At 44.0% G+C, this 25564-nt stretch overlaps 1 protein-coding gene across 2 annotated transcripts in view; it reads right to left on the reverse strand.

Annotated features, from left to right (window-relative positions):
* The window catches only part of LOC109473733 (protein naked cuticle homolog 2-like), a 31015-nt gene extending 5974 nt beyond the window's left edge, over window positions 1-25041 (reverse strand). Inside the window, exons 1-4 of one of the 2 annotated variants that reach the window (XM_019773727.1) lie at window positions 24685-25041; window positions 24507-24533; window positions 23717-23844; window positions 3197-3281 (exon numbers count right to left, since the gene is read on the reverse strand). In XM_019773727.1, coding sequence (XP_019629286.1) covers window positions 3197-3281; window positions 23717-23844; window positions 24507-24533; window positions 24685-24709 — 265 coding nt within the window. In that variant the 5' untranslated portion in view covers window positions 24710-25041. Of the gene's footprint in view, window positions 1-3196; window positions 3282-23704; window positions 23845-24506; window positions 24534-24684 lie in introns of both variants that reach the window. The other variant, XM_019773726.1, reaches the window with a different exon arrangement.
* Between the last annotated feature and the right edge of the window lie 523 nt (window positions 25042-25564).

The raw sequence follows: 25564 nt of genomic DNA on the forward strand, positions 1-25564 counted from the left end.
GGGGGATGGCAGAAGGCCAGGGGAGGGTCTGGACCCAAGAAGAGATCCGCTGCTTGATCATCTTGTGTGCCGATCAAACTATACAATCCCGCTTGGAGACCTTGCGTAAAAGGGAGGGCATACAGATGCTTGTGGACGGGCTGGCGGCTGAGGGGTATTTATGCACCCCAAAGCAGGTTCGGGCGAAGTTCAAGGCCCTGAAACACAAGTATCATAAGGCCAATGAGGCAAACCGTAGAAGCGGCTCAGGGAGGTCATCATAGGTCACTGTGGGTCAGAAACATCCTGCGCCACGGGCGGCCCGAAACGCTTCCGCCTCTGTGTCTAAAGACGAACCGTTTTCTGTGGAGAAACGTTTCGAACCGTTTCAAAACGGTATACCGTTTCTAGTCTAAATCGGGCCTAAAACTTACATACATCTGACAGTCAAACCTACAGTTCCCATCCCAGCCAGGCTACCATCAGACTTTGTAAACACTCAGGATTGTAGTAAGCAAGCCAATAGCTAATGATGAGTACCAGATCTGGCTGTGTTGAGAAGAACATTTTTCAGAGAGTACAGTATTCTGAGTATGCTGGGCTGGTTAAGAAAACCTCAACAGTAGTCCTGTGGGCTGGTTCTACACAAACACACTCCTACCAAGCTCAGAACTATTCCCAAGTGCTTGCCAAGACAATGGGAGCACACACCTATGAGTCTACTTCAAACACTCCAACAGAAGCCACAGCAATAGGACAACCTTCCCCCAAAACAGTTCCTACATTATGACATCAGCAACGAGGCTGTTAAACTCGTGCCCAAGACCTAACAACTCGTTGAGCCAGATTGTCTAGACTAGCAGGCTACTCCTGTAATTTAGGCCAGACAATTAGTGTGTTTGTGTTTCCAATGGCAGACTCTCCTTCATGTTTATGAAGTTGCCTGGTTTGTTTCCTTCTGGGCAGGAGCCAGCAGTATTTGTTTGTTTACCGAGTGTGTGTGGCTCAGTCCAGGGATTCTTCCTGAATGACAGAGACTTTAGACAGCGCTAAATAAAGCGAGGCTTTGTGGATAGTTGTGGCTGCCAGGTCAGGTGGCTTTGTATTAGGAAGCGAAAAAATTTCTCAAATGACCTGTCAATGTTTATTCTCTGCGGTTTAGCCAACTGTTTCGTTTACTGGAAGAAGGCAGGTTACAAGCTTTTTTGCACAGCCAAATCGCAAGTTTTTTTTCCCAGCAATGTTCCTACCATCCCAATTAATTCTATATCATTAAAATAAGTTTGTTTCCAGTTGGTTTGAGAAGTAGGAGATGTTTACTTGTTGTGAGAATCAGAGCATGTCATCTTTTCTGTTCTGGTGATTTACTCCTTATAACCACCAGGATTAAATTCTACCCTCCCTACCTGCCCCCTCCCCCCTTCAAGTACCAATGTTCACGATATTCCAAACAAAATACACCAGCCAGGCCTTCAATCTGCATTGTCTTGAATAGGACAGAATGAACTACAAGTTCAAAAGAAGACAGAAATGTCAAGATGGTTTGTCTCTGTCAAATCATTAAACTTCTTGGGATCTCTCTCTTGCTATGCAGGCAAATCTCTGCCTGAAACCTGATCGACTCGCCAATTTAAACTACCTGTTGTGCCCTAAACACCCTTCCCTTGTGCACAACCCTCTTTATGGGGTTACCACACGACTCTCTTTACGGGGCTGAGACAGCCAGGCCGCATGTAAGCCTGGCCGAGTTTTCTGGGCAAAGTCCCAATTCTACGGACTTTGGCTACACACGCCTCCTGTTCAACACAAGGCTGAGGCAAAGTCTGCCACAAACATTCAACAAACTCATGGTCAACAGGCCCAGAGGGGCAGATTATGTTTCCTTCCAAGACGTACAGGAGACCTCGGTCCTTCCATGTACCTGACCACTTAGGGAGAAATCCAGCCCAGAGAAAACAGCTCTCATCACTTTGTTTCTTTTCTAATTATGCAAGAAGCGAAGGTATCATGTTCAATTTGTTGCAAAAGGACATGAAAATTAACCGTCACTGTTATAGGAGCTGATCCCTATTAGGCTAGTTTTCCTGTCATTATTTGTACACCTGGCCTGTTACTATGACAACCATAGTAAGTTCACTACCCTGCGGCTTCCTGTCCACTGCAATAGGGGAAGGTGGGATGGGAGAAAATGGACATTCAATATGAAACACAAGCATTCGTTTATAAACACACAATGAAGAAAAATACCAGGATGGGTAACAGAAACATTTCAATTCAGGTCAAAGTAAACCAAAATTCCGAATGGAGTAAATCCAAACCAGGCATGGGGGAAGAAGGGGGACATACATTTCAGGGTGGTGGACTTTTCTTTGTCTGCCTTACGTTTGAAATTGAAAGGTTATCCTCCAATTTTCTCTTTTCTGTTGTTGTTGCTGTTGACAACTGTAGGTAACATGCTAAAATGTATATGTTTTGGTGGCCTGCTGCAGACTCAGTCACAGGGACACTTCCCCAAAGTAAGGCTTCAGAAGTTTAATTAGTCCCATTAGGGACCAAGGGGCTGAACCTAACAACTAATGAACTGCTCCACATAGGACCCTCGTAACAAAGCCGCTCTTTCTGAAGATATAGCAAATTACGATCAAACAAGGCTTGTGCCGGGCCCAGATTTCTGTGGCATCCCTGACCCTGGCCCCCTGATTACTTTCTCTTGAGGGTGGAATTTCAAAAGTTTATGTCCTACATAACGGGCCAGAACAACATTGGCTGAAAATGCCTGGATCAAAAGGCCTCTTCTGTAACCCGAGGTCTGTGCACAGCTCAGCTACATGTTGCTGCTAAAATGCACATCCCTGCTTTGTTTGTGACCTGTTTACAGTTCAAAACCATCCTGCAAGAAATCCTTTGAGCTGCTTGTGTCTCTCAAACAGAGCGTGAGCCACACGCAAGGCTTACATACATACACATGATGACGTCACTAAACCAACCCTTCGCTCCTCCTTTCAGAAAACTGCCGACGGAACCTGACTAGAATACGTGTAAGTACGGGCCTCTATTTTCTATTAGTCAAGGTGCTGTTTGTTGCCGACACAAGTCATTTACAACGCTATACCAGGAGATGGCCACAGGAAATCTGGCTGGCTACGACTAGTCTGCACCCCTTCCCTCCCTCCCCACAAACTATAACAGACTGGTTACCACCAGGATCAAAGCATACCTTCTAGCGGGAAGCAGTCATCTGCCATGCCCACTGGCACAGGCTTGCAGCCACCTGCTTTTTCCATCTCCTGGGCTGGCGGCTCCTGGGGGGAGAGACAGACAGGGTTAGACCAGGATTAACAGGCACAACATCCAGCAGGAGAAATTTACAACCACACAGAGCAGCACAGGCACCACACAAGTTTGCTGATTGTCACATAAATCACGCACTTGTAAACAAATACAGCAGACCATGACATTCATATTGGATTTCATAAGAGTTGGATGTTGCGGGGTGCCAGACATTTATTCAGTTTGACAACTTGTTACAACTGCCAAGCAAAATTTTCTGCGGTGCTTAATCAAATCTCAAGGAAATGATGAAAGAAATATGGCTGTATGATTCAATACAAACAGAACAAATGTAAGTCAAAACGAGTAGAACAGGACAATATAGGTTGGAAGGATGTTGGGACTAGGCAGAGCAAGTTTGAAACTTACAGGAGGGAGCCACATGCTTGGAACAGTGTTATCATATCTCGCACGATCAAGGTCTTGAGCTCCTGGTAGGAGTCAACATAAATCTTACAGTACTGAACGGGATGATGGCTTGACTTGCAGACTTGAACTGAAATCCATGTGTTCATACTGGATATTCGAGATGGCTACTTGGGGAACCAACAGAGCACGCGAATCGGTTGCACTGAGCGAAAAAGTAGTTACTATCCTTCCACCCACTTGCATATACGCATGAAAAGTCACATTTACATCAAGACCTTTGTGTTGAGGGTATACTGTGTATCTCCTGAAAAGTAAGGTTTTTGGGTCCAGCTCCTGGGACTGATCTGTGAGGTTCATTAACCCATGAGGTCAAGTTCAGGGTAACGTGGGGTGGTGCAGGCCCCGGGTCATAACTGGACCCAGATGACAACAGGTACGTTTCACTTCCTGGCACGCTAACTTGTCAGAAAAAATTACCCCTGATGCAACTAAGAAAGGAACCAATTTCGGTTTACAGAAAGCGGCAATGTTGTCTCTTGATCAAGTTAGAGTCATTTCTCTAGCTAGTTCAGAAATGGCATAGAATTTTGTAATGAAATAGTAAAAGAATTTTAAGATGGCTAAGCGTGCATCCAGACAGTATTGAAGAAAACAGAAGTACCTGTAGTTCAGCATGTGTCTTCGCGGCCTACAGTATGTATGCTACAGGGATTGGCTTTTAGGTAAATGTCCATAAAACCTTCAGAAGCAAGCAGAGTTGGGTTACAAAGTGCCTCTCGCTAATTGCATTCCTTCCAGAAAAGAGCAGGGTTGGAAAAAGATTTCATCACTCTACACGTGGGTAAATATGGCCTTGTGTGTTGTTGTGTATGTGTAGGTGGGACAGCAAGCGTGTGTCCTCTTGCTGTTTTACAGGCTGTTCAGGACAGTGGTAGTACAGCAAGGGGGCAGTTTCATGTGATAAGTAGCAATGAACCATCACAACTTTCATTCTAACAAGTCGTCTCTGTTACAATTCTGTGCAAGACAGTTAGAGCTACCATAACAGAACATTACAACATTATACAGGAAGAAATAAGCCAAAAGGAACAACCTAATTTCAGTAACATGACATCTGTTTATAACCTTGAGCCCCCCAAGACAGGAAATCAAGAAAGCTTTCTTCAAGAGTAAGCTTACAGCACCTGGACAGAACAGTGCCCGAGGCATCTCTCAGACAAATAACTACTTTATTAGTCCTAACTTTCTGGTGAGTAAGCCTGAAAGGATTTAACACCAAAGCCCTTTCCAAGGACATGCCATCTTTGATCTCCATGTTAATTTCAAGGCAGCCATGGAGGCTGGAAATAATTTCTGTTCCCCATGCTGACATAACTATGTAACCTTGAGCCAAGTCCGGGTATTTTGGAAAGGGGACACTACTGATTTTACACTGGTAAAAATGTGAAATGTTACTTGCGGTCTGTAAATTTCTCATATTAAAAAATTTGTGGGGATATTGACACTTGTACTATAGAACTACATTTTCTTCATGTAGTTTACATAGTCCAATGTTGACTGAGAGTATTGATTTGCAGTTCACGAGAAGAATTACAGTTTGCCCCATAAGAAGGCAGGTTCTTTGCATAGTTACTGGTACTGTCTTACAAATAGTGTTCCTCCAGTGAATTCTCCACATATAATTGAAGACAGGCACAGTATATCAAAGATACATTCAAAACACACAGCCCAGCGTGACGTCTGCTGACTCATGGTATGATACTTCGATGGAAGAAAAAGTCTTGAAAGGAGGAGGAGTCTCAGAATCTCTAACAGGTGACTCATTTCCAAGTTCCGCAGATTGCAAAGTTGGCGATGTCCAAGAAGACAGTGAATTCCACTGTGAGGTGGGATGTGGGACTTCAAAGCGAGGAAATGAAAACCAGACCTACCCGGGTTATTTCTTTCTCCTGTTTTAAAACCTTCAAAAGGAAGTTTTTGACATTGTAGGAGGATCAAAGTTAACCAGAGTTCTTGCAGGATGAACTTCGATGTCATACTTTTACAACTTTCTTTTAACAAATTTTCAAGAAAAGTAACAAGACTTGAATAATTCTAACAGTGTGCTTGAAAAATTAACTTTCATCTCCATCCCCCTGCATATCAACTGGAGTGTCCCCTTATGTTAGGTTCTAGGGAGAGTACTAAGAATTCCCAAGTTGGTGGAGACACATGTCAGGAGTGGGGGAAAAGACTGACATCTAAAACCCAATTTTCACGGCCAGTCAACCATGGCCTTGTGGCAACTTCCCATACCAATCTCAGCAAAATAACCGCAGAATCCAAACAACTGAAACATAACTCCCACCGACCTCCCAACCTCCAAATTTCTTGAAGAAATAATTCTGTGAGCGGTGTGGAGTCAAGTGGGATATCTCACAGATGTAGTTGGAGTAAACCTCACACAAGACTAACTGTTAAATGACAACTGTTCATTAAACTGAAAGTTCAGTATTCGACCCTGCAGCAGTGTGCTTACACGTGTCAGAGCCCTCGCTGAAACTTAAACAATGCCACAAAAGGAAGGACTTTCTATAGAAAGTGCTATGCTAAAATTACAGGGTTCAGCGCAGACTGCATATCTTTTATTGAATTTTACCTTGCTGTGTAGAACTTTGTGACCACAACTTGTCATTTCAGAAAGGACAAAAACCAAGCCGCAAGCTTTATCCTGTACAAAGTATAATTTCTTCCATCAACAATGACATTATTAGTACATTATTCATTCATTCAATGCTGGAAAATTAATCGAGCCCATGTATATTGAAAGATTTTCTGAATCTTATGTTCAAGTACTCATAAGTACAAATCAAGCAGGGTTCTATGGGGGGAGGGGGGCACCATGAAAGAACAGTATTGATAGCAACTTGAAGGACGGCGAACTTATGCGACATTCCCCGGGATATTCTCTAAACCGGCAGCCTCCACTGTGGAAACCAAGTGGCAAACGGGGTCATGTGCTTCTCAGTTCTGTTCCACTGAATAGCGCTGTATGGCTAATGGAGAAGGAGAGGTTTATTCCTGGGTGGAAATCAATTACCACAACCGCCCATGCCTTGCACAAAGGTAGCATTGTCCAGCTTACCCCTGCTTCGCGGTAACCTAGCTAGCCATCTTTTCAATTTCGCTGAAAGGTGGCTGGTAAAGTTTGGGTCCCGGCACAAAGCACTTTGCATTCCAGTGCAGAGGCAGGAGGCTGGACCTGTCCTGCTGTATTAGGTCTGAAGACAGGCAAAGCTGCAACAGATGGGGGACATTAGGCCTGGAGAAGGTGGGGAGGAAGGAAAGTAAGGAGGATCATCTTACATTAGAAGAAAAGGGTGACTCCTGTCAACTTTCCTACACAGGTCGTCAAAGGTCTACTTTCAGCCAGTTACAGATAACTGTTTTTGTGGACAGGGAAGGGGGTTTGGTCTATGAATTCTTATTTGTGTAATTCTTCTAAATGAAAGCATACCAGGAGATTTGGGTGTTTTTCCTGTTCCTCCTCTGCGAGACAGGTTCGATTGAAAACAGCTTGTGGGGAACCATCAAGAAAATTAAAATCAAACTCCTGTCACAGACAGAGCCTGTCTCCTCAGGTTTTTTTTTTCATTTCCAGTAATTGTCTCTCTTGGACACAAAGTTGTTAGTGTTATTTAAGTTTAATGGCCTAACAGAAACTTCGCATTGCAACATTCAACATGGTTATCTTGTCAGTTCTAGTTTACCCACCAATTTTCGCAATGAAACCATTTTTTAATGCAGTAAAAAAAATATAACCAACAGCAATGATTGTCTACGAACAGAATGTTGTGCCTTTTGACTATACCCTTCCATTGTTTGTCTCAACCACACACCCCTCCCCATGGCCCAAGGCAAAGCCAAGCACTTATGATGAGGGCAAAGGTCCTCCGGAAGAATAGAATGGTTACTGTAACAAACACCCTTATCGCACAAAGTACAAATTGTGGGCTAACCTGTTGATCGCACAAAGAGTGTGGTCTATTTGGAAAACTCCACCGGAAGTCCCCTATTTTACTGCCGTTTCTAGGCTGTCAGCTCATGCAAAGTCTTCAACTGCGCCACCGGTGAAGGGGACAAGGCTATGGAGGTATTTGCCTGACAATACAGGCAGGCAGGAATTGTGTGGCGAGCTTGCCAAACAAATGTATCACATGTGCATACTCACAGCCAGTAAAATCTGAAGTGCCCAAAGCAGGAGTCAGCCAGGGGTCACTGGGAGTTGAAGGTACTGAACTGCCCAGATGTCAGCAAACAACATTTAGAAACATGAAAAGGGGGGAAAAACTTGCAGTGTGGTTCAGGTTTAAGGGCAAATATGCTTTTCAACTTGAACCCTCACATGGTTGACAAAACTTAAATATATTTCAATGACTAAAGATGATAGTAATTAATAATTGGAGAAACTACACTTAAAACTAACACATCAGTTCCATTTTTCCAGTCATTTCTTGGAAACACAAGAAAAGTTGGATTTTCCTTATGCCTGTCTGCTGCTGTATTTGGTAGTCTCTTCTCTCTCGTTGTTACAATTTTCATACTACATGACTCCAACCTATCATACGTATGATTTATTGCCTTGTGCCGTTGATTAAATTGGTGATACCCAACAATGGATCATCACCCAGAGCATGAAATGATATGAAGCCTGTGCAAAAAAGAACTCATTACAATAGTTGGCTGAGGCGGCCTGCTCGCATGCATGATAGCCGGCTAAGCCAATATTTTCCGCCCTGGGCTCAAAGGATATTTGCATTACAAAGGGATGGAAGCCGCCTTTGAAGATAAATGGCCCCGAGGGCAGGTCATAAGACAATGAAGAGAACAGGCAATCTGCTATTATCTTTTCGGGAGGCAAGTCGTACATACGAATGTACGCACTGATGTTTTCTTGGATAAGTAAGGGTGCCTAAACCACTTCTCTTGTCAGATACCATTGGAACAATTGTGGACTGCCTGTTACCTCTGTAACACTGGCTTAGAGAAATACCCTTCTTGCTCTTTGATCCATTTTCATATCTCCAATGGTACAGTGTGTATATTGTATGGCAAGACGGTTATCACAACATAAAGGAAGTTGGTTCTTTATTTTGCTGGACCACTTCTATACCCCAGATCATCTAGTGTATGTATGTCTTCTCATGTAGTCAGGGTAACAGCGGTGCCAAAAGGGAGGGTCCTACGCTACCAGTGATATATCTTGAGCATTCACCACATGCAGGAAAGGGTCACTGCCATTGTACACCAGGGGAAGCCAAGGCCTCTACACTGGCTTTCTGTTTTGTCACAGCATGGCTCAAAAACATGAACAAGCAGGCTGCCAGCCCTTCTAGGCACGGGGGCTGGGGGATACGTCCCATAAGGCCTGCTTCACACCTGTTTTATACTGAAAGCTACACAACACCTGTGCTATAAATACGCTGTAGCCTTGCCTCAGTCCAGAGGGAAATAAGCTGTACTCAGAACACAACTGGAAATTAGTTTTGAGATGTTTGGGTTACAGGTAGGTTCAGACGGCCGAACTTTACCTGTCCTCTGGCAGAGCGGGGGTGTGGCACCTGAAGTGTCAGTGTGGTGACAGAGACATACCAGATAGCACTTCCTTATTGGAATTTGGAAAGGGATGCATCTTGTCATTTTGGAGGATGGCATGTGACAGACTGAGCCATTTATTGGCTATGACATCCACTTCCAGAATTCACTTATAAGAAGCCCATTAACTGAACATTCTGTGACAAGAATACCAAGTAACTGCTAGTTGATACAGAAATAACAAATTATGCAAATTGTGGTTCAAATCTGCATGGCATTGCAATGGACTTGTTTTATATCTACAAATTTATGTTCATCCCTGATTGATATATTACAAACAAGCATCAATCACTGAGAGTTTGTTTTTCCAAGCCACATACAACACACAGCCAGTTGTAACTGGCCCTTCCCCTCCCAGAATCCAGGCCTGACCTGTGACATTGGTCAACATACCTGCAACCTCAACATGTCCTACTGAGGGGTTGTGGTTGTACTTTCTAAGCAAACAAACATTGAAATTTCTGAGAAAACTCCTTGGACTGACCAGGGAGGTAGTGTGAGAGGTAGTCTATATAAAGGCCTGATCAACCTGGGTGTGAAATTTTGATCATGTCTGGCTGGACTGGCCACTTTGAAAATACGTGATAATGAGCTGTGTTTCCAGCCTGGGCTTTGGTGGGGCGATTAGGGAAGCCCAGTGGAAGTTGTGGCCTTCAAAGCATTTTCAACATGCTTGTATACCACAGAGATGTGTGCCCCTGGTCTACCAATACTGTACTCACAAACGAGCTCTTTTTGAAAAAAGAGCTAGCACAAAAAGAGAGCAAACTGACAGATTTTCAAAACTATGTTTATCACAAGGATCAAATCTTTGATATTTTGGTCAGAGAACACCAGACTTCAAAGATTCCTACGTCTGAGATATACTATGTTGACCCCTTGTAATTGGGACTGATTCCCCTTATCTTCAGAAGACATGAATTCTCAAGTATTCCTGGGAGAGAACCAAGAGGCTTTCAGTTCAGTTCAACAGGACATCTACCGCTACTAGCATAGATGGATCAATGAACAACTTTCCTTTTTACTTGTTCACATTAGCAGGGGTCTCCCCAGGCAATGGTGCAACGGCGGTGCGCCACTCCCAAAAATTCTAGCGCCACTCCCAAAATTTTCAAATTAAGGGTCTTCTCTTCGTATTTTCGCGGATAAATAGGCAAAAAACATCGAAATCTTGACGCGAGTGGCGTCCATTTTCCCGCCGGCATTGTTTCTGAAACTTGTGAATGGGCGATAATCGAGTAAACAATGACCATTTCGCACGACGCTACCGAGAGAATAGCTGTCATTGGTGGAACATCGGGCGCCCCGCTAGCGTTTTTAAGTCATGTAAACAACGCTGATTGGTTTGTAAAACAAAGCCCTCGACCCCGAAAATAAGTTTATAAAGCCGATACGTTTACGAACTAGCCGTGGAAAATTCCCTACCGTACCGCACCATGAGCATGTGGCGGCCGCAAAATTCGGTTAACGCAACAGATAAATGTCTGGGCCAGTATAGCGGCATTTCCCATGAAAATAATGTAAATTATTTTTTTTTCGCCTGCTGTCGGTTTAAGTTCCAAAACGTCTGAAAAAGAGGAAATTTTGCCCACAAAACCGGACGGGGGAAGGCGAGTAGCTATCGCCGTGAAGTACATGGCGATGCCTTCTCAAAAATCGGCAACGCGGAAGAAAAATGCGTGGTCCATTTTAGTGATATTTACCACGAAAATAACGTATGTTGTTTATTTTCCCTCTGGTGTTAGTTTTTAGGTCCGGAAATCTCTAAAAAAGTAGAAATTTGCCCATAAAACGGACGGACGTCGGGTGGGAGGGCGGCCGGCATCAAAGCTGCATGACCCGTAAAGGGTCAAAGGTCATAGTGCACGCATATTACGCAATCACCCTAAAGCGCCGATTTAGCTAATTTTAGGGCGTTTAAAATTGATACAATCACATTATTGATTTTTAGGGAAACAATGGGATGGAAACCAATCAAAACTTTGTGCTGAATATTGTTTTTCTTCAGTAATTTTTTTTTCTTCAGAATTTTTTTTTCTTCAGAATTTTTTTCTTCAGAATTTTTTTCTTCAGAAGTTTTTTCTTCAGAAGTTTTTTTCTTCAGAGATTTTTTTCTTCAGAAGTTGGTTTTCTTCAGAAGTTTTTTCTTCAGAAGTTTTTTTTTCAGAAGTTTTTTTTTCTTCAGAATCCAGACTTTGACCAGACTAGACAATGTACCATACCAACCAATTATGTTGAAATGGATGTGTATATTTTTGTTGCACAAATACTCATGAATCCCCTATATTTGTTCTTAATTGGGCTTGATTTTCTATCTCTTTAGTTAGTCAGATTTTTAACTCAAGTTGCAGGAGAAGGCTACAAACTGCATTTCAGAAGGGTAAAATGCAACAGCTTCTCCTACGGAGAGGGGGAGAATTCCCCCCCTCTCCGGACCTCTCCCCCCCTCGCTTCGCGCGGCGTCGGGCACGGTGTGCCCTCCAAAAAAATCGTAGCACCACTCCCCTAAAAATTCCTGGGGAGACCCCTGCATTAGCATATACATCCTCATCTGCATGCCAATTGGGTGTGGGTAAAGTGATGGAACTGCAGGAGAGAGTGTGGCTAAGAGCGTAATGGCTCATGCAGTAATGTGTTTTAATTGCACTTCAGCGTGCTGGAGAGAGGTGTGTGAGTGATGTAGCACTCTACTGGCACTGACATCGCCTGTACTGCCTAGGACTAGGAGGGGAGACTTTCCTGGTTCAGTAGCCGAATCAAAATGCTATCCTGGTGATCTGGGGAAGATGCCACCGCTACTTTATCATTCATCTAGGCCCAAAAATAGGGGAATACTACAACATCAATTCGTAATGACAGCAAACAAGATTATGACTAGTTTCTGTACAAACTGATCAATGGAATCTTTCTTTTCGTCTGCTTCATCCCACATACCCTTGCTTCACAACAAAAGCACAATGATGAGATGTAAGCAGTATGGGACCCTGCAGTCAAAGGCGATATTCTGGAACTTCCTAGGTGGAAATCCCTCGGCTCAAAGTCCACATTTCCTCTAAACAGGAAGCAAGGCGACTCCGGGCCGCCGCGGCATTCCCAGCATTCCGAGCAAGGCTGGAAATGCCCCGTGCCCGGGGATCGAGTCCGACCTGATCAATATTGACTGTGGCTAAGCAAGCAATAAGAAAGAGCTTTAGGCGACTAACTAAATTGCTGAAAAACGTACACAAGGTACGATTAGGGCATGTCCTTTTCTGGTGCCTGCCCGTGCGTACACAACTCATAAACTTTTGTGGTAGCAGAATGGCGACCAAAAATCCTTCGTGCACAACCGGCAAAAAACTGCCAACAGAATTCCTTTACAGCCAGGCTATGGAAAAATTCAGAGCAAGGGCACGAGATTGAAGCTTGCAGCGTTCCCTTTGACGGGGACACAGTGCTTATCCACTTAGCCCACTGAGCAAACGGCTTACTGTTGACTCTGTCACGAGTGACCTCACATTTTTGGGGCTTACAATACGCAAGACATCAAAATGTACAGCAGGGTGTAACAGATATTGTGTAATGAGAATCACCACTCATGAATATATGTCAACGTTTTCTCCCAGCATTACACCTATCAGACCTAAATCGAAAACCATTCCTTTTCGAGTCCCACAGACCAATATGAGAGTCCTTTCTATACTGGAACTAGTAAAAAGGGGTCTTGACAGGTTCTCTGAAGTGGCTAGCTCTGCCCTGAATAAGTAGGGCCTGATTTGAACCAGTTCTAACCCATTTCTGAAGCTGACATTTTTGGGAATCCCAAGTCCAATGAGAATACATACTTGAAGCAAAAACCAGTCTGACAGTTGTTGGTACTTTGCTGAAATTATGACATTTTGGTACAAATGCAAAAACACCATGGATTAATTTCAATCAAAATCATGAGATCTAATGAAGCTATCGTCCTAACCTAACCAGTATTTATCATGCAAAAAAGAAACTATTTCTGCAAACTGCTGGATATTAACCCATCCGAAATGCCACAAAAAGTATTACTCCCAGCGTTCCCCAGTTCCCCGTGTTTCACATATCGTCCATCTGAAATGCGTCAACTAAAAGAGAGCCATCCAACCTTTACGGCACATCTTCTGCGATAGTAAAACTGACAAACAAGATCAAAGAGACAAGCGGGCTTGAGCTTCTTGCTTTCATATCCTTTCACAAAGTGGGCATTGCCGAACATAAACCAGTCTCAGAGGCACCACATTATTTTAGCTCTGAAGTTCACATCAAAGCCAACAGCTTTTATCTCTGCTAAGCCCCTTTACAGAACTAATACAACCTGATGATGAAAGCCCAAAGCCTTACCCTCCCAACACTTTGATTTGGCATAGATAACGTATCAACGCTTTGCCTATCTCGCATGGGTTTGTACCAGATCTTCCTTTGATCTGCTACATCATAGACCCTCATTTATCAAGATTCACCGGGATAAACTTTCTGCATTTCCTAAAGGCACCATGATGGGACCACTGCCCTTTACAGACTAATCCCAAATTATACAGCCCCTTTGGGCAAACTGAACAGGCAATATGAGATAACGGGACGTTATTTCCAGCAATACAGCCAACGGGACGTGACATACTGCCGCTGCTTACTGTGCAATCTTTTCAGCTTGCGTTTCACTCCTGTGATAACCCTTCATTCTCGTTTTAACTACCCCATTAGAAGAAAACCATGTTACGTTTTATTACGTCTCCCTTCTCGGGAGGGCTATCTGCTAAAACTTTTCCGTCCTCAGAGGTATCGAGCAAAGCCAATCACTTACACGGGAAGATGACTAGGTCCAGCAGGAGTCAAGGTCAACGGAATAAGTGCTTCTCTAGTGACAGTGGAAGAGATCACATCTTGCTACAAAAGATGGTCCCAAGAAAGGGTCGGTCCCCGCTGACTCTCAAGGACTTTGATCATGATGGTTCTGCCCTCATTGCACGCAGACTGCCTTGTATTTTATCACATTTATTCTCTTTTATGTTAACATTTCCAAAGAGCAAGTCTGTAGGGACTGGGGCATCTCCTGCATGATTAATGAGCAACTATGATCCAGCTTGCTCATTTGCAACTGCCCTCGGTACCTAGTTGCATGCTAAGAAATCTTTCAGGTAATTACAATCCTCTTTCCAGTCATGCAACTCCCCATAGGAACAAACTGGAAAAGCTGGAAGTTATCTTCTGAGGCTTCTAACCGTGGTGTTTGGTCTCTGGAAAAGGGAGCAGCTTCCAAAGTTAGTCACGAATGACTAATAGGGTGTATTTCCTTCAAAGGGAACAAGCAAAGAAGGAAATAACCTCAAAGCTTCTTGGATGTTACTTCAAAGGATGCCTTTGTAGGAAGCACTATTGGGAGGAGATTACAAAGAAGAGAGGGTTACACAAAGTGGGGCTTTGTCTGAGCAATAGTCTAATCTGGGATCTTCTTGGGTACCAAGATGAAGAAGCCAGCTCAACAACAAAGGACTATGGGAGTCCGCAGAGATCCAGAATCCTTTGCTTTCATCTTAATTGGATAAGGTCATAGGTCATAGACATCTTGAAGGTTTCCTTGCTTCAAACAAAAACTAATGTGAAGAAAAGTATCTTCTGAACATTACCCAGAGGAGGATTTGGAACTGAATGAAATAACTATTACTGTCAAGCTAGTCTACAAAACTTTCCTTGTTTGTCCATGGCATTTTTCATATGTATTTTTTCCAGGCAGGCTATTCATTTCAACTGGATGATAAAAAGCCATACTAACTACTGTACACGCGCATGTATGAGTGGCATCACATCAAAACGGTAGACTTTTCAAAGCAAAGCCAGAAGGAATGAGAGCAGGCCACCTGTGTCAATGTTGTCAGAAATATTCCACTGGAACAAGCAGGCAGTCTGGGTGGCTAATCGTTCTCAGGCCAACTCTTTTCTCTATAAACATGACAGAAATTGTGAAACACAGAGCGAAACACTGGACAGCATCCAAGAAGGTCCTCCATCCTCTATCATTGACACTGGAGGTTATCTCAATGCTAGTTGCCACCCACCATGGTCCAACACTTCAACAAGCCACCGATTACAGAAAATATTTCCTCATATATACTTTATTTAGCATAACCTCATGAATCAACAACAATAATTTTAAATCAAGTACACATGCTATACAAGATTATAGGACAACAGAATTCTGTAAGGACCTCTCCCTTTGAGCAAGCAATCTGAAAGGCCAGAAGAATCTAAGGTCGTCTGTTGGTTCGTGACACTTTTGCCCAAGCCAGTCCCTGTCAACACTGGTCTGCTGTGGGCTTCTGATTTCCATTCAGAATCTCCCTTTCGGATGTGTCAACAGTGACCAAAACCATCCAGGTCGTGGGAAGGCCGAAAAAAATAGTTGGGGGGCCTTCGGCTGGTACATACTTAACACTTGCATCCTATCCAGTCTGTCGTCGCCTTTCTACCAGCAGACTGCGAGTGTACGCTGTCCAAACACAACATTTCATACGATCCCCTCTATGCTAAACATTCGGCACCAGTCCCGACCTAAGCAGGCTCCTGGTATTATGTTGTCCAGATCAAAGGTGCTAATTTTATCTTCCCAATCAATGGGAGGTGCTGGCTATTTTGAGCCCTGAAAGCCCTTGCCTGGTAATAAGTAAACAACATCTCTCCTGTCTGAAAATGCAGAATGTATCATATTCTATGGATCACCTCCATTTTCTAGGCAGTTAACTTTAATTATGAAATATGACCACATACTACCCATTATTGCTATACAGACATTTCAACATTACCTATAGACATGCAATTGCTCTGCATAAAATGTTAAGCCTCATGATTAATTCATGCACAGGCAAACATGATGCTTTATGTGAAGCTAACATTCAGGTCATATGATGTCAACAATGAACTCCTCTTCAAATTAGCCATTTGAAGGTTACATATTCTTTAGCTGTAGTTCTTGGTTGGGTGGGAAACTGCAACTGCAATTTGCTCTAAATTGCGCTGACATATACTGCATGACCTTGTGGGTATGGTTGACATTTTTTGCGTTAATACGTATGCCACCATAAAATCTGGCAGACCACTGCCCCCCTCCCCACTCTCAATCGGTTTTTGCCCCATCTTCCCAGACCCACAGTGCTCTCAAACTGACAGAGAAGCGGCCTCCACACCATCTTACAACAACCTCCACTGCTACTGAACAAAATGACTTGATACCACTTGACACAGTGATTTGGCTTTCTCCCAAGGACCCTTGATCTCAGTCAGACATCCCTTCCCTTCACAAAACCGCAGTCTTACCTCAAGTGACTTCCAGACCCATACTATCGCTACACATCAAAATACTCCTCCTGTACAGAATCTATCCCCCCTCTCCCCTTATCATTGCCCACGGTGGTCTCTTCCATGTCCCTGGGCTGAAAAACTGCCCAACTTTGAATTTAATTGCTTGTGTCCCCTGGCAGGACCTTCAAAGCGGAGTGCCGCCACTGACTGGCACTGAACTTCCCCTGCTTACGCATCCCAGAGGAGCCACCATTCACCAGGCTTATCTGCAAATGGTCTAATCATCCCTTCAAGTGTTCAATACAGTTATTACCCAGCAGGCAGGGCATTTCCAATTGCGTAGAGCACACGCTCCCCCGCTAAACTGAAAATGTTTCGCATTTATGGGCAGTAGGGGGCTTATGTGCCAAGCCTTTGATATCAACATTACTTCAACTCTCTGAACAAGTCCGGTCATATCAGTGCCCTTCCCTTATATCTAAATCTATGGGGTTACCTCCAATAAACAAAACTGCTTGGCACAGATGGGATAAAAGTCAAGTCACACATGAGAACTTCAAACAACTTGACACGCTACATTTGGTGATACATGCCCATGCATTATTGTATGAAACTGTGATATACAACTCTACACATATGGTACTGATATTGGGTGAAGAATAGCCCTAAGCAGCTTTACTCTGGCCATGCGTGCAAGTCAAAATGAAGTTCTGTTTTGTGAGGTAACTTTCTTCATTTTACAACACCCAAAACTCAACTCAACCAAGCAACTGTGATCATATACATTCAGCCACTTTGCAGCTGTCAGACACTGAAGATGTCAATAAATAGGGATAGAGACAAAAGCTTCAAAACTTCAAAAAAAGTGCCACCTGGCATGCTACTTTTGTTTTCTAAAAGCTAACAGAGGGACAGATGGTGCTGCTCAGGCCTGCCCCATGATTGGTGGGGCCAACCAGCCACCAAGACTCTTTGATGTCTTGCCAATCCTGAAATTACCTGGAAAAGATCTAATTAACTGTGCCTGATGCCTTGGGATATGTGGCCACATGCAAGCTTGAGTCTACTCCCCCTGGGCTTTCCACTGAAATGGCCTCATTTACAGGATGAACTAGAGATGTGTCAATGGGTATGTATTCACCTGGACAGCCGATATATGACCCATCAGCCCCCTCTCCCTGTCGTGTCGCTCGGAAATAAAACTGGGAAGTATAACTGTGTGCTTGTTCAAACTGGATCAACATCCTACATGACCATAGACTCTGATACTGTCATCACTGGTATGAAACAAACCTATTGAACTGTAATAAAAACGTCGTTCTTTTAGACTTGTCTGACCTTTTCATCTTCTCTACTTGAGTGCAGATCGAGCTACCCATCCTACAGCCTCAAGTCTCCAGACCAAATCTACACAACCTGTTGCCAAAACCTTGGGAGTGCTGTGGCCCCCATCTCTCCTGCCCTGTAAGTCCCCTCCCAAATGAGGTGCAGGCCCTACTGAGCCCTATCTAATTCTACCCCTGGGGTATCCATTTCAACTTCTGTATACCCGCACCTAAACACACATACACACATGCAAACAATAGAGAACTTGATTGCTGGACCAGGAAGGTTCATCCCAAGGCAAGGCGAAACCTCGTGTTGGGGCATTTTTGCTCGATCCCCTACGGTTTATACGGGACTGCCTGCAAAATGGCGGGAGAACACCCCTGAAATTTCAAAGTGACTCCAGCCTGCCCCAAGTTTGGTAGGGTATCGGTTTCCGCCACCTCTGTGCACATGTACACACAACACCCAACAGATACACATCGATTCACCAAGATCAAACGTGGCTGGAGTTTAGCATCCGCCATCCGCTGGCAAGTCTCACTGACACTGTCAACAACCTCCCCGCTAATGACGTCATCCAATCAGGACTAAAGGCAGAACAAATACATGCACAAAGAAGAACATCAAACAGATTCCTTTGCTTTGAAGATAGTCCCTATCTGAAAAGCCTGTATTTGGCATACAGACAACTGGAGAATAGAAACCAAACTTTTGATCAGGAGGTTAAGGCATCTCTTGCTTTAAGTTTTCCCCCTGGCAATGGACCAAAAACCAGGTCCATGCCCTCTATCTATTTAAGTGGTATCAGTTTCAAAGGCATACATGTGCACATACTGTTGTCAGTTGCTGCTTGGCCACTTGGAGTTATCTTGTCTGGCTACAGCAGGAAACAAGCTGAAACTCTAGCTAAAAGAGTAACACTGTTTTGGCAAGTCGTGGGATTTCCACCAAGTCACCATCTCCCCTAATCCATGCCCCCCTCCCACCCTATCCCTACCCCTCAACCCTGCCAAATGAGGGTGATATCATGACCAAGGGTATCAGTTTCAGTCACTCAGCCTATTAGTCATGATTTATATAGATGCAGACTGTACAACCCTGTACCACACACCACTGACGCCTGTCCTACCATCCACACAACTTTCCCCTCCTTGGAACTACCATATTCTTCCCATTTGAAACAGGAGTATCTTGCCAATGTTATGACATCCTGTTCAGTATTACTGTTCAGTGGTATTATTCCCAGTTCTTGGACAGTCTTTGCTTTCTTTAAAAGCAGTAATCAAGACAGGGTTTATTAAAAACAGGAGTGGGTGGAGAAGAAAATATATATTTGACAGAATTTGACTGGTGGCTCACTTTGGTGATATCATTTGTGTGAGGCTGACACCTGAGGCAGTGACCTCTGTGACCTGGACCTGCCAAGAAACTAGGCCTGCAACTTTCTTCAGGTAGTAATTACACCATAACAACAAGAAGGTGATTGTTTTCATCTAGCCCCTTCTTAATTCGCAAAGAGTAGGTTACCTACAAATTATAGAAGCTTCGGACTGTAAACCACTGACCAAACAAGCAAAACTTATCTTTCTGTGCAAACAAAAGAACTCCAACAAAGTTCATTGTCTGGAACTTTTCATAACCTGAACAATGTTTCCTGTACTCTTTTTCTAGGATTTTCGTTGTAACCTGTGGTACGCTCTGGGAGCATTTCTTGTTCTTGTCACAGGAAGTACTTCCAGAAAGTAACCGCAGCCCTGATCCAGATATGCAGTATCAGTCCCTTGATACCCCAAGGATAACACACGAGCTTGTTACTGAACTTCACATACAGGCAATAAGAGATGCCCACCAGCAGAGTTGTGTACTCATTGTCACATTCCTAACAATAGATGGCAAACAATCTCCGAATGTGATGGTCATCGAGATAACCGCAATACAAAAATTCTTACAAAAAAACGTCACCTGTATCAGCACCAACACTGACGGGCTTGTCGGGGCTGTTTCATGTCAACTTGTGTGCTGACACTTGCTCAAGGTCAAGGCAGGAAAAGACTACTGGTTGGGTTGGGTAGGTACTCACAAAGGGGATTAGATATTTCCCTGTCTGTATATGAGAGACCTTTGTCTTGCACAGCCCTGTTATGCAAATCATGACAACTTTTTATGCTAACTTTTGTAAGTTATTTTTATCTCTAATGAAAGGCATGCTGACCTTTCTTTCCAGGGTACCACAGGCTTGAAACGCCAACATTAACCAGATTCTTTTTGCTAATGAACGCAAGCCAATCTGCCTTGTACCTGCGTAATTTCCGCCAAACCTGACCCAAGTCAACCAGTAGGGTAGACACACTTCCGATTCTAATCCCCTTCCATCTCATTTGACCACTTGATACTGAACGGACCCCTACAAACATTCAGTTGGTGTCACTTACCCCTAGAAGTGACTAAAATCAAATATCACAGACATTTGTCACATGAAATTTGTCAACTACTATACTTGCTTTATTATACACATACCACAATGGTTAGTCTCATGTCACGATAGCTTTACCTCAAACATAGGTATGATAAGGGTGACTGCCCCTCAAGTCCACATCACTTATCTCATAGGGCTGTGTATCATTTTGCTGTCATGACATCCCCTTACAAATCACAAGATTTACAAGATGGAAGAACATGCAGCTTTGTACCAATAAATAATAAGTCTCTGCAAGGGCCTTTTCTAGTTTATTGGAAGTCCATGATAATATCTTTTAATATGTACTGTTCAAACTGTGGCCTATTCAAATCAAAGTCTACAGTTCAAAGTATGTTTGGGCTTGGCACAAGCACAATATTTTGTTTGCATTACTTGAAGATAAAATCCACACAAACACTACACATTTTACACTCTGTACAGAAGTCTAAGAAGATAAAAAGAATTTTTTCAATAGCAAGTAATAAACTTTGAACATCAAAAAATTTTAATGATCAAATGGAACACGGCACCATTACGTAACAGTTGCATACTTCAAAACCACAATCTGTCTGACGGACACAAAAAAAGGCGGTTGATCTTGCCAAAGAAAGACAGCTCATTAGCTAATAACATGCCAATTATGACATCTGCCATTATTGCGCCTGGGGACCACAAGGTTTTTGGATGTGCCACACCCACTTATACAGTTATAAGAACCCAACTACCAGCACTCACTCCGGATTATTCTGAACAGAAAACATAATTATCCCCCATTCATGCCAGGGGAGGCATGCCCAAAACAGAGTTCAGCCCTCCAAGGAAGGGGTGAAAGGTTGCCAATGTCAAATTCATGGGCAGAGATGAAAGGAGCTATGTGTGTGCCTCGTATGGCATGCCCGACTTCGGAATAAAAGACCTGCTTTTTCAGGCCCCTCTGCTAGCATTCATGTACAAATGGGTAAACTGCGGCAGAATACAAAACTCCACGCCTGTCTTTACACAATAACAACATCAAAGCACCTCCCCGACGCAGGCCCCCAAAACTTCCCTCTCCACTGAATAGAGTTGGGGGCAGAAGCACACTCTGGTCCATTCACCAGTGGCACTTTGAAGAAAAAAAGCCACAATAGGAAACCAGGGTAGTCCTAATTTTTCAGTCCTGTCAACATGAGTAGAGGGGGTGGTGTGCCCACCTCCCCCCCTAAATGTTTCTTATCAGATGTGCCTTACTCCTGGCGCTGTGTGTGGCACCAGGTACCTGTAAAGGAAGTGGTAAATGACCCCTACACAATGACCAGCAAGGTAAATAGGTGAGAAAAGCAGCCAGGTGAATGGCCACAATGGTTCAGGTTTATTGTACAGCTCCAACCACAAATGGCCCAAATGACCCATTGTATGAAAGCAGATACTGAGCCCCGAAAAATAAACTTTCTAGGTTTATATTTTGCAATGTTAGTCCCACAGGAATGTGTATACACAAAAGAATCTTTAAAAAACTATGCTCTCTGACCCCGAAAACCATAAAAATGTGGTGCTGGAGATGTGGAATGGCTGACTGCGGTACTGCTGTAACAAACATCCATATTACAGTGCCACAGATAAATTAGATTTTACTTGAGAATACCACATGCAAGCTGGGCCGACGTCCGTGGGATAGCCAGCAAAGAAAGACCCAACAAAAGTAAGACTACTATCATGCACACACAAACTGTTAAACGTCCTGTCTGAAAAGTAGCACAAGTACTGAAGGCTGCACCCTTGAAACCCAATCCTGTTCAAATTGTATAAAATAAAACAAACAAGAAAACAATGATGGTCAAAACTGCCCATAAGCCAAAATAAGCACAGTGGAACTAAATTACTGGGGCCCCGGGGTGTTGTCATGAAATGTATGCAAATCAACTTTGTTGTAATTGAGCATCCTACAGGGTGAAAATAGTTCAAAAAGCACACAGAAAACTTGACAAGAGAATTGCGAAATGGGTGACAAGCCTCGGGAAGTAAACCAGTTGGCCTGAAGCCGTGGCATACAGAAGGAATTTGCTGGTCTTTCGGGAACCTAAGCTTCCTGCACAGACGGCCGACAAAAAACTTCAAACGGCTCCACTCCAGTCCCAGCCCGCGCTTTTGCACGCAAATACCAGCCGGGGCTCGAACCCCCCACCGCGGCGCAGCCTTCTCTCCCAGGGAACCCGCTGTGTTTCAAAGAGCCAGGCGGTTTCGGACACTAGATTTGATCAATAATTTTCTAAAATGGTCGACAATGATCCGCCAGATGGGCTACAATATTTGTGAAATGAGTGGGAAAAGGAAGGAAGCCATAGAAATGCCACTCGCGACACCACGAGGTGGAGAAAAGCAAAGGAAGTTCTCGCCGCGTCGGTAGCACTTCCCCAGTCACTACTCTGTCATCAGACCGCGTTCGGTTCTACAACTTGTCATTATCCGATCGCTGAGAAAATGGGACCACAATCACCGGATGGCAGCCTACTAGACCACAAGAAACCACGTAATCTACAAGCTAGACCGATTTTTTTTAACGACGGGACGGGAAAAATTGCTACCATTACGATGCTGGTAAAATGCGGGCGGGAGAGGAGAAAGTAATTCATTTCTCTGGAAGTCGTTTACTTCGGCAGAATGAAATGACTCTTGCAGCGATGCGAAGTCAAAGCAAAGACGGCAAGATTTAACACATTACGGCATGCCATGGACCGGTTTCCAGCATGTGTCACGAGTTAGATCGGCCCAAATTGTTTTCAGGCGGACACACTTCTATTTCATTACCCTCGGAGTTGAAACAGAATTCCACCGAAAGCCCAGAATTGAACCAAATTAATTACGGCTGTCTCTGAATCGAGTCCGTCTTTTCAAGTGTCTTTGATGGTTGCCTCGGCACTTGTGTACTTGACACGTAGTAATTAGATTGTCTGCAAGTCATCCACATTTCTGTTTATCTCAGAAATAAATAGTACGTTTTTTTTTCAGCGTGTTTTTTCCAGCGTGAATGGAGATTTACAGTTCCGTTTGTCGCCACTACTGCTCGATTCTATTCCATTTTCTTTTGTAAAATTTATGTTGAAAAAAAAAGTGATTGGTGTTTGTTTCAAAATCTGTTCATTTTGCGGTGTGCCTTTCACAAACTTGCTCTGTTACCGTCCCAGGGGAGGAAGAGATTTGCAAACGGATAACGACAAAGAATTATCCAAAACCCCGATGCGGAAAAGAAGGCATGGGGAGCAGGGACATTGATACCCGGGTTGGGGGATGTAACAAAACACAGCAACATAGGAAGTTGGTTACTTTATACGTTACCGGTGGTTGGCGGCCGCCTTTGTAAGTTGCGAGCTGTAACCCTGTTGCATTTTTCTGTCGAGCGATGAAATCCTCAATCCCCCTGTAACGTCCTGTGTTGAAGTGGGCATTGACCACGAAGGAATCGCCTGAAAAACAAGCAAGGGAAGAAGCGACGCCATGTGAGCCCGGGGTGCTGTCAAAGTGATTACCAAATTTCCTGAAAAAGCTGCGCCCCACTTCTGGAAGCAATTTTGGTGGCAGACAAAACCAGCGTAAACAAGTCCAGCTTATAGGGAACCAGTTTTTTACGGAGCCAAAAAGCGCAAACCACATTAAATAGTGCCATCAGTGGGCGATCTGGTGGCTATTTTTCCTCCCTAGGAACTCTTGACGACTTGAAAAACAAGCAGTAAACGACCATAGAAGCTGGAATCCCGTGGAGAAAATTTGATTCATCTGGGACGGGAATGCCAGAGCTTCAAAAGCAGTCCCACCATTTCTATTCATGCTGTCGGCATGAATCGAAGTCCTTTTTCCATCGCATGGTAACAATGTGTTTTGTACTATGAATCGAGAAAAGCACGCGTTACAGTGGCAAGGTTTGTGTGGCAAGCGAGGTACTTTGGTTTACTTTGGAGAGGCGAGCAAGCGGGGAAGCTCGCACATTTCGACAGAAAAGGCCAGGGAGCTACAGTGTAAACAAAACCTCTCCAAGATCCGAGTTACAAGCGAACCACCAAACCGCACGAGTTTGAAATCGGGCCAATTTTCAACACCGAAAGAACCAAGACAACACGACGGTACTCACCCTCTGGACTTTCCCGCCTCTTGCAGGCTGTTGTCCCGTCCATGGAGACCAGCGAAGGGGAGAAAAAACAGACACAAACGTTAGCATCTGGCCGGAGAATCAAATGGGCAAATGACTCAACGAGCATATCGAGCGAAGGGCTCGGGAGCGGAGGCCACATGTGCCCGACGATGCTTACCGTGCTTGCTCTGAAGCTTGCCCATCGCGGCCTGCTCGCTACATCGAGGTTCGCGAGGCCACCAGCTACAGTCCACGCAACTTGGGTTGTAATTCCGGGGGTAAAATTCGCCGGTTGCGGTCGTCCAAGTCCTGAAAAATATGCAGTAGCGCGAGTGTTGAGGGAGCTTTGGCGGGGCAGCCGAGCTCTTGCCAAGCGATTGTCGGCACTCTTTGCACAACCCGACCCGGGTGTGAGGGCGGGACAAACCCTGACCCCGCAGCTGTTGGCACAACACTACCTAGCTGCTCAAGTTACACGCACACTGCCTGATGAGACCTCAGGCAAGATCGGGTCGGGCTGATACCGCCGGCCGCTCACACATACGTAAGGGCGACTGGACTGTACCATTACCGCAATCATAGAGGTGTGTCTTGAAGTCGAGTAATTTTTCCATAAACATTTTTGCACGGTTACCAAATATCATTGAATTTTAAGAAGTACTAGGATATATTCTTTGACGTAAACTTGTAAACAAAATGAACTTTTAGAATGAATTAGTAGAATTTCATGTCGAAAAAGTACAAGAAAGTATAACATATCCCCCAAGACACTTAGTCGTACATTCCAATCAATGTTGTGTGTCCTCATATTGATTATATGAATAACACGATCAATCACTCAGTGTAGCAGAACGTATTCATTTCAGACAATTGTCTCCCTGAGATGTTTTTATAACATTTCCGATAACTGAAAATGTTTTCCTTCTGCCCGCGATGCTAATTCCAACTGATTTGTGTAAATCACTCTTTTTGGTTCATTAACTCTTCCCATGAGAGTGTGCAGATGACGAAAACGAACTTTCCGGTGAGCGAATTTTATTGATTATTTTTTGGGGTCT

The sequence above is a fragment of the Branchiostoma belcheri genome, unplaced genomic scaffold, assembly GCF_001625305.1.
Source record: "Branchiostoma belcheri isolate BF01 breed outbred unplaced genomic scaffold, Haploidv18h27 scaffold3, whole genome shotgun sequence".
NCBI lineage: Eukaryota > Metazoa > Chordata > Leptocardii > Amphioxiformes > Branchiostomatidae > Branchiostoma > Branchiostoma belcheri.